This window comes from Polyodon spathula, chromosome 7, assembly GCF_017654505.1.
Source record: "Polyodon spathula isolate WHYD16114869_AA chromosome 7, ASM1765450v1, whole genome shotgun sequence".
Taxonomy (NCBI): domain Eukaryota; kingdom Metazoa; phylum Chordata; class Actinopteri; order Acipenseriformes; family Polyodontidae; genus Polyodon; species Polyodon spathula.
The window spans coordinates 47,074,342-47,083,961 of NC_054540.1; the positions used below are offsets into that span (position 1 = coordinate 47,074,342).

General features: G+C 38.5%; 1 protein-coding gene across 1 annotated transcript; it reads left to right on the forward strand.

Annotated features, from left to right (window-relative positions):
* Nucleotides 1–3,121: 3,121 nt before the first annotated feature.
* On the forward strand, nucleotides 3,122–9,141 carry LOC121317906 (fibroblast growth factor 16). Its single transcript, XM_041253998.1, has 3 exons — nucleotides 3,122–3,709; nucleotides 5,720–5,823; nucleotides 8,536–9,141. The coding sequence occupies exons 1-3, from the start codon at nucleotides 3,439–3,441 to the stop codon at nucleotides 8,779–8,781; spliced, it is 621 nt and encodes a 206-aa protein (XP_041109932.1). The 5' UTR covers nucleotides 3,122–3,438; the 3' UTR covers nucleotides 8,782–9,141.
* Nucleotides 9,142–9,620: the final 479 nt, after the last annotated feature.

Below are 9,620 nucleotides of genomic sequence, written 5' to 3' on the forward strand. Positions count from 1 at the left end.
TAAAATCAATTCTAAACCTGTTAGGCAGCCAGTGCAAGGCCTCCAAGATAAGAGTGATGTGATCTCTTGAGCTGGACCGAGACAAAATTCTGGCTGCAGAATTTTTAACCAATTGAATTTTAGTGAGGATACTATTAGACACCCCAGTGAGCAGGGCGTTACAGTAATCGATCCTGGAGAAAACAAAACCATGAACCAGTTTTTCAGCTGCAAACCATGCGACGCAGTCTGGCAATATTTCTAAGGTGAAAAAAAGAGACCTTGACAGTATTCAGCACATACGATTCAAAAGTTAACCCAGGATCAAAAAAAAAAAAATCACACCCAAATTTTTCATCTTAGATCTGAACTCAAGCATGGTTCCATCAACAGACAGATTTAAAGGTTTTACTTCGCTGGCAGAGAGTACCTAACAGCATTACCTCAGTCTTGTCACAATTAAGGTAAACATTTTTGCGACATCCCATTTATATCAGAGACACGGGTAGTTACGGCAGAGGCAGCAACATTGATATCAGGTTTAGAATGAACATAGATTTGAGTATCGTCAATGATAGTGTATGCCATGAGACTTTAGAATGTGGCCGAGGTGAAACAACTACTAAACAACAGGGAGTCAAATATAAAATATAGCCCAAATCAGCTTGCAGTCTAAACACTAGGACTCTCCAACAATGAGTTCCAGTGTAGCTGAAGGTCTAAAATTTCACACTTCACTAACTGATAGTCATCGCTTTTGTTTCTTGAATACAGAATCCCCCGTCACCTGGGATCCTACTTGCACCATCTGTCCATCAGATCAGCCATTCTGTTATCCTACTGGAACTGAAGCTCTCTTGCAACAGGGAGATGCATCTTTCATATATTACAGAACACATGCAATGGATGCCACAGCTAATTCAGGGAATCAAGTGTGTGCTCCATATTGCAGGTGTATATTTCCACGTCAAGCCTCTGTATTCCTCCACATTGCCCGTATCCATTTAAAAGCATGTTGGGTATTTATTACATAAATCAGACCTAAAAGTGAAGGCACCCCATATTCTAGGGCCCAAGAAACTACCTTACATGATTTGTTTAAATTAATAGGGTCTGAGGATAATCTATCTGAACTAATTTGACAAGCTGGGTAGGGGAGTACAGATTTATAATCAAATAAACATCTAGATGTTACTGGCACACTAATGATAATAACAGCATAACTACAACTACCACTGCTGCTGTTGCTTTAAGCCCTTATTCCAAGTAAAAATTATTAAAAAATGACTACCTAAAACAGATTCAGCCCCAAAGTCCAAAATATTCATGTTTGTTTCGTTTAAAAGTATTGCAGAGCGCCAATAGTGTATTTTGTGTTCCCTATCCAACTTATTCATCCAATAGGTTAATTAAAAGAAAGTGACTCTTGCACAAATACTGTATATTGTACTTCAACTTGTTAGGTATTCATTTCCGAATTGCATTTCATTGGAAACGTTTAGGGTCAGGTGTATGCATGAGATTTTATATTATATATATACACACACACACACACACACACACACACACACACACACACACACACACATAGAGAGAGGGGGGGAGATATGAAATTCTGGCATGTGATTGGTCAAAACCTCATCATTGGAGAAAATAGGATTGAACTATTGCCTCCATATCCTTACACCACTGGGCAATAGTCTCTGTCTGTTATGCAGTTGCTTCACATCACTGGCAGTCCCATCCCTTTCCAAAGGAACACCTTTCTTCCCTGCACTCTTCAAGAGAACAATAGCGTTCCCTCAGGTCAATCATTTTCTACTACTATGGCCCTCCTCTCCAGTCCATAGTTAAACTATATATATATATATATATATATATATATATATATATATATATATATATATATATATAGCTATATAGGCTGCTAGGAAGGATCAAGTGACTAATACAGATTTATTTTATTTTTATTTATTTTTTTACAGGTTTGTAGTATTTATCATTATGCAACATGATTCATAAGCAGAGTTTATTCACACCCTAGCGCCCCGTAGTGTCATCGCAAGAACTCCCAGTGAATCCCTAGAACCCCCTGCCTCTTGGTGTATTCGTCCATCAACAAAGAGACACACCCAGTCAGATCACGAATTTATGTTTCTATCACATTGGAAAAACAAACAATCCCCAGCGTCTAACAAAACTGTAATAAGAATGATAAAACTAAATAACATCATAATTATCTATTTGCCAAGCCCTGCTAAAACAATATTAAAACATTAACTAACGCTACATGTCTGCATTACTCTCCTCACAGGTGGTTCTTGTAAATGGGATCAACGGCGCCGCCTACTGGCCGCAGACTAAATAACTTCCCTACACAAACATTTCTCCCAGGATTACAACAGTGACAAAAGATAACAAATGTCTTTTAAAAAGACGAGAACTGCATTAACAGTACCACTTTGTTCATTTATATTCAGTGTTTCTGTATTGGTCTTTTTGTAAATTCGCATCAGTTTTTTTTCCGTTTTTTATCCAACAGCTGAATTTTAATCTGCAGTAACGCCACCGAGGGAAAACATTAAAAGGAAACACCTGTTTCCAACGAGAGAGGGGGATGGGGGACAGTTTTTATTAAACTTTGAACTCAAATATCCCCTGGTTCGTATGCTGTAATAGTAATAACGTGACTGGTCGGTTCTGTTGGCATTCATCATGCAACTCAAGCGAATGCAAACTGGCCACCGGTCCGGATTAACATGGAAGTTTGTGGCAATAATATCAGGTAAACAAAACGAAGCGAGAAGGCTGTGGATGCAGTAGACTCCAGGTCATACGATAACAGAACAAGCAAATGCTTGGGAGTTTTCATAATTTATTTGGTTGATTTTTACATTCCAAACGCCGTTACTCTTTTGTTAGTTGCAGAAATTATCTTTCTTAATATTGCAGTCCGGAGGCAATATATCAGCAACCTTGCAAGCACATGGCAGAATGATTTCATCAGCAGCGAACAAATCTCTGCCAAAAGGCGACACGCTTCATTGCTTGAGTGCAATCTGTAGCTTTCCCCTGCTTTTTAATAATAATAAACAATAATACAAGAGGGAGTATACTTACATTTTTCAGCAAGCAAATGGATGCAAGCAAAGGATGGATGCCAGCCAGGCGTGGCTTATTTAAATCCCCAATATGTCAATGCAAGGGGAGTATGTATATAAACGGCAGGATCCATCCGATAGCCAGACACTTTCAGTTATGAATAGCAACGAAAGAAGGCTAATGAAAAGAGATTCTTACAAAGTATTCAATCAAAACAGAGTCTGTGTTATTGCGCTCAAGAGACGACTCGTGAACTTGTATTTTCTTTAATTTATTTATTACTACTTTGTTTGTTTGCGCTTCAAAGCAAGCGTGATTCCTCTTCAAGCGAAGTTTTAAATTGATTTCACCTTTGCCATGGCTGAGGTAGGGGGCTTTCTCGGTGCGCTCGATTTGGATTTACACGGATTTTCTGCCTTTGGGAATATTCCTCTGTCCGACTCTCCCGGTGTTTTGAATGAGAGGCTGGGGCAGATTGAGGGGAAGTTGCAGAGGGGGTCTCCAACGGATTTCGCCCACCTGAAAGGCATTTTGAGACGAAGGCAGTTGTATTGTAGAACGGGTTTTCACCTAGAGCTTTTTCCCAATGCAACCGTGCACGGAACCCGACAGGACCACAGCAGATTTGGTAAGAACACGAAGTTGACACGGTGCGCATCAACGGTTAGATGGGGATGATGAATTTAAAGTAGCTACTGAGCAACGCGCTGGACAATACTCCTCACAGTTGCGCGCACAAACTCTACTGCAGGGGTCCTGGTGAGCTGCTGGTTTTTGTTTCAACTAATCTCGCAGTTACTTAATTGAACCAATTAATGGTTTAATTAGTCCAGATTAACAGGTGTTCCAGATGTTTAGCCACTGATGATGTAAAGACACCTGTAAAACCTGCTGGATAGGGGCTCTCCATGGACCAGGGTTGGAGACCCCTGCGCTAATGGGTTTATAAAAACATGTATTACTACATTGGTGCTCTTTATGCGCGTAAACCAAGTATATAAAACATTGCATACCTTTAAAGTTATTGGTATGCTTCTGCACACTTCAAATTAAAGAATCTGGACATGCATCTGTTTATTTTAAACTTGCAAGATCCCCCCCCCCCCCCCCCCCCCCCCCCCCCCAAAAAAAAAAAACAGAAAAAAAACTTTCTTTCATTCGAGTTGTATTTCAGTGCTGTATCAAAATAGTTAAAGCGTTTCAAACATCTGGTTCATTTTGTACCATATTAACAGTAATGTATTCTCTGATTTCTGTTCCTGAGGGTGCCCATTTAAAAAACTGCCCTGTATACCTTTCTATGAGTTTCTTTTCCCTGTGCCTACTGTATTTGTTCGTATTCATATTCCTGGGATGTAACAGGTGTCTTTTCTCTGTTGCAAACACGCGACCAAAGAGCTGTCTATTTTTTTTTATGTTGTTCAACAGGGCCGCCACGACCACATGCCTTGTTAACTATTAATAAACCATCCCGCCAGCAGTTATAGTTAGAATTATAAACAAATGTGTTCATGCCACAAAAATGTGTGCATTTTCGTTTTCAAAGACCGTTCTGGTAAGTTACTCTGCAGGAGCAAAAAAAAAAAAAAAAAAAAAAAGAATTGTAAATAAAACTATGACTGTGTTGTGGAATTCAATTGAGCTGTGCACTTTAGAGGGTAGACTACAAGTTTCTCCTAAACCGGTTTGATCACTTGGCAAAAAGATGAGGGAGACAGAAATGTTTTGTAGTGTTAAACAAAATGAAGTGTCATTATACTTAGAAATAATTTTATAAAGAAACGACCACAATTATAATGAAAACACATGCTTGTCTGGAATATTAATGTTGCAACATAGGGCAAAATGTTAACCTAATTGGTATTTTAATTGTAGGCTACTGAAAAAAAATAAACTGTTTTTATGTATTACTAGACTAGTCTCATGCATTAAAAAAGAAAAGGATATATATATATATATAAAGTAAAGTCATGCCTTTCTAAACTCGCTGCTTATAGACCGGGTAAGTCTATACATGTCGGTACATGTTGGTAGTTCGCACGGGATGGTACAGTCGTTGTACTGCAGTAATCAATAGCGTAGCCACCAAGCAGTTATAGTGTATGCTGTTATAGTGTAGTTCTCAAAGGAAACGGCAATTTTGTTTCAACCTAAAAATATCCAGATACTACAGTGTATGAATTGTATAAAAATCAATTAAAATTTACTGAATAGTCGTACTGCTGACCTGACAACGTTTGGCGCTTTTTTACTGTACAGTGAAATCAGTTCATAGTAGCACTTAAGCGTGTATATTTACAATTTTAATTTGTGTTTTTTTAATATTCATTAACATTTCGCTTTCTACATAACTTACCTTTATTGTGCTATATTGCTAAAGCAATATCCTGTAAGGACCAACTGAAAAAATCTGAAGATTATATATATATATTATAACCAAGGGTCAGTGAAAAATACTGCATTACGAAAGACACTACAGGCATATTTAACCTGGTGTTTAAATTGAGGAGTTCCTTCACACTTCCAAGTTGTTTTGTTTCTGCAATTAGTTTTTTTTTCTTTTTTTAAACTGGCCTATTCATGCTACACATTTGAACAAGCCGCCCCAAGCTGATTGTAAATCTATTGTATTTTCAAGGAATTCTGGAGTTTATTAGCCTGGCTGTGGGTCTGGTCAGTATCCGAGGGGTTGATGCAGGACTTTACCTGGGCATGAATGAGAGGGGAGAGCTCTATGGGTCGGTAAGTTTGAAACTTATTACCTGAACCGTATTTGAAACGCTTCACAGCACAGGTTGTGTACACAGGTAGAGACAGTTGGTTTTATGACATAATCTGTATTTTCCCTAAGGAATTTGAAATGAATTGCCTAATTAACAATAGAATAGTGAGTGCCAAACCTGGAGCTGTCACTAAACAAATCCTGAGTGTGGCCTCTAATTGGTTTTTCTAGAGTGTGAAATTAGTGTTTGCATGTCAGTTTATTTGAAATGATCGGAACAGAATCAGAGAGTTTTATTAAAGTAAATGCAAATACATTTTCTTGCCCCGTGTTAGCATGACATCAGCACTGGTCCCCCTTTTTATCTTGTGCTTAAGATCTTTTTTTATACTTCAATTTTAATATTTGGTTCTTCCTGGTACTGAATCGCTTCCTGTGTGCTAGGTCACCTTTTAAACAAGGAAGCAGCAGCAACTTTACTTCTTCCCAAGTTGTCTTTGACATCTACATATTACAAATTGCATACAAATTGCAATGATTATATTGCCAGTGCTAGTGAGAGGTCAGAAAATTGGTTTTAAACATTAGTCGACTACCTTAATAAAGACAGCTTTATAATAATCTTCCCTGTAACTAAATAACAGCATTATAAATATTTAGGGTGCCAGCATTAAGACCCACAGCTGTTTCAGTTATTAAAATAGACCCTTAACGTTTCCATTGCGTTTTTAACCTCCCCATGGTATCACTGTGTGCTAATGGACAGTGTTAGTCTGTAAGATGTGATGTATTGTGCATAGTGATGGAAACAGGCTTGCAACAGGGTGATGCAGCTTTACTAATAACAGAATACACGAGGGGTGCAGAACACATGAGTCAGACATGTACTGCAATATGAGGAAGGAATGGAAAGATCAATATTTGAAACTCTTGGGTCGCTCCTTTTGCTTCTCTTTTAACCTGGAATTGCCTGATTTTTATGTCCTATATTTGAGTTTTGACTGTTACGTCTATTTTATCCCCTTGTCTCCGCACACGGTCTGCAGATTACATGGGTAGCATAAACCTAGAAGATACATGAAAAGTTTTTGTGTGCCTTTTCCCCTGTGCTCCAGTGATTATGTTTCCTAATCAGATTATTCCTCTTTGGGCTTAGTGTTCCCTCTCATACAAACCACAAAGCCAGGATTTTTTCCCATGTTGCTTGTATTACACAGTGCTGATTCAACATCACACCTGGAGAGAGAGAGAGAGAGAGAGAGAGAGAGAGAGAGAGAGAGAGAGAGAGAGAGAGAGAGAGAGAGAGAGAGAGAGAGAGAGAGAGAGAGAGAGAGAGAGAGAGAGAGAGAGAGAGAGAGAGAGAGAGAGAGAGAGAGACTCCTCAGGGTTTCTTTTTATAAGTGGTGGTGATGGGAGGCTGTTGTGTCCCCAGTACAGATTAGCTGTGTCATGGCACACATAGGAAAGAAAGATGGAAAGGTTAACATGGTGACTGATTTCATTTGAATTGAAAGCAGCCCATAATTACTTTGTGATGAATTGTGACACCACAAAAAGGAGCTGGATTGGCAGTGCTGGAGACTTTTTCAAAGGGTAGCAATGTGAACCACCTTTCCTCTTAGGGGTTTAGGAAGCAGTGTCTCAAACCTGCCTGGACTGGAGGGACCACCCTTCTCTTTCTGCCTCATGTTTGTGCATCATGTTTATCTTGTGTAAGTTCCACCTAAATTGTGTCCTGAGAAGTTAGAATGAAGTGATCTTTTTTCCCCGCAAACCTAAGTATCAAAGAAAGCATATACTGAGCAAAAAGGAAGGCATTTTCTCAGCACCAACACATTGTTAAAATCATCATCATAATACAGTAGAAAATACAAAACACTAGAAGAATATCTACCTCATAACATCCACCTCTGTAACATCGGCTAAACCTATATAGTAACGTGAACATGGTCTCATTAGCGCTACAGTTTATGAATGTTCTGCATCTGTGAGGCAGCAAAATGAACACAGGCTACAAAGAGACTGCAACACAGGTGTTTCCCAGTGCAGTAATATTTCACATGCTGTGCACACACTATGAACAAGTGAACTGTATGTTAACATGTCTTGTTTGCTCATAACTCATAATCAATAGCAGTGCAGATTATACTATTCCAGAATTGATCTGCTCATAAATAAAATGCACATGAGAAGGTCATTTGGTAATAGCAATTTGTGACACTGAGTGAATACCCTTGAGTCTTTGATTCCCAGAGTTGATCCTGAGCACCAACAGCTCAATACACACTTGATATTCAAAGGATTAATCCAGACTGCCAATGAGGCTTGGAATCTTTAACCATTTTTAACTTCTCAACTTTGACATCCATTTTTGTGTTGGAAACATATTCATATCTAATGTAGAGTTATCACTCAATATGGCCATTAATACCATTGGGGAGGGGAGGGGAGGGGCGGGGTGCGATTCCGATATTGCACTAAAATTAAAAGCTTTCTCTTAGCAAATGCAGCGCTGATCTTTTCAACATGAGCTATGAAAGCAACAAGAAGCGCATGGGCTTTGCGAGATGTGACATGCAATCTGCCTGAATGATTGCTTGACCACCTGGTCTTTATGTTGGAGCTGCAGCGCCTGCCTAACTGTTCCTCCCAGGCAGAACACACAAGCTCTTTCTTTTACTGCACCACAGCCCTTAAGCAGCTAATAACTGTGGCCCTGTTTTTTCTTGCAGAAGAAGCTAACAGCTGAATGCGTGTTCCGGGAGCAGTTTGAAGAGAACTGGTATAACACCTACGCTTCCACTCTGTTTAAGCATTCTGACACAGGGAAATACTACTACGTGGCCTTGAATAAAGATGGCTCACCGAGAGAAGGATACCGGACTAAAAAACATCAAAAATTTACCCATTTTTTACCAAGGCCTGTGGACCCTGATAAAATCCCAGTGGCATATCGAGACCTGTTCCACTACAGGTGACATGTTCCATGTCCACTGGTGTATATAGGGGGGTTTCGTGCTGTAACTCAACAATTCCCAGTACTAGATGTTAGAAGACAAGCACTTAAATTCACCACTACCGTTTTATATTTAATAGTTTATGTAGATCTGTGTTGGAGCTCCACTGAAATTCTTACAAAGGAATGGTCTAAACTGTTACCCACACTGAGAACTTCCAGTAATGATATCACTATGTGGACAAAATGCTGCTGCAAATAAGCTTAAAGCTATAATATATTTAAAGAAAAAAAAAGGATGTTTAATAAATTGTTTGTTTAATTGGATAATGAACCAAGGAAGACGCGTGATGTTCCAGCTGCAGGGAACATTATTAAAAAGATGGTGTACATATGGATGGAACTATTTATAAAATGTACATTATATTTATTTTATCTATATTATATATAAAAGTATATTTATTTATTGCAAAGAATTTATTTTGTAATGAACTGTAGATTCTAATGAAATGATAAGATCTTAAAGAAAAACAAACAGATGAATAATAAGACAATAAAAGTGTCCTGTAATATCGGATGCTCAGGTGTTTTTACTCGTTTTGAACAGGGTTTGCATTCATGCTCACTTGGGTGGTCTAATAAGGTTTGAAGATTTGCTTACCTCTCGTAGCAAAGTCTCACAAGTCAAAGTAATAAGGCCGCATCAGTTCAAACTGAACAAAAATTAAAATAAAAATATATATAAAACATTACAAATCACATTACAATCAGGTGACAGGTCATTGAACATGACAGCGAGTCTGGAAGATGTCTAAAATGTTCTGATTCATTGATTAATGATTACTGCCTCCAATTCCTGTA

Bases quoted from the DNA above. Each gene is read 5' to 3' on its own strand.
- LOC121317906 (XM_041253998.1), top strand. From the start codon at position 3,439: ATGGCTGAGGTAGGGGGCTTTCTCGGTGCGCTCGATTTGGATTTACAC. The intron at 3,710-5,719 runs GTAAGAACACGA...TGTATTTTCAAG, and splicing joins ACAGGACCACAGCAGATTTG to GAATTCTGGAGTTTATTAGC. The intron at 5,824-8,535 runs GTAAGTTTGAAA...TTTTTCTTGCAG, and splicing joins GGGGAGAGCTCTATGGGTCG to AAGAAGCTAACAGCTGAATG.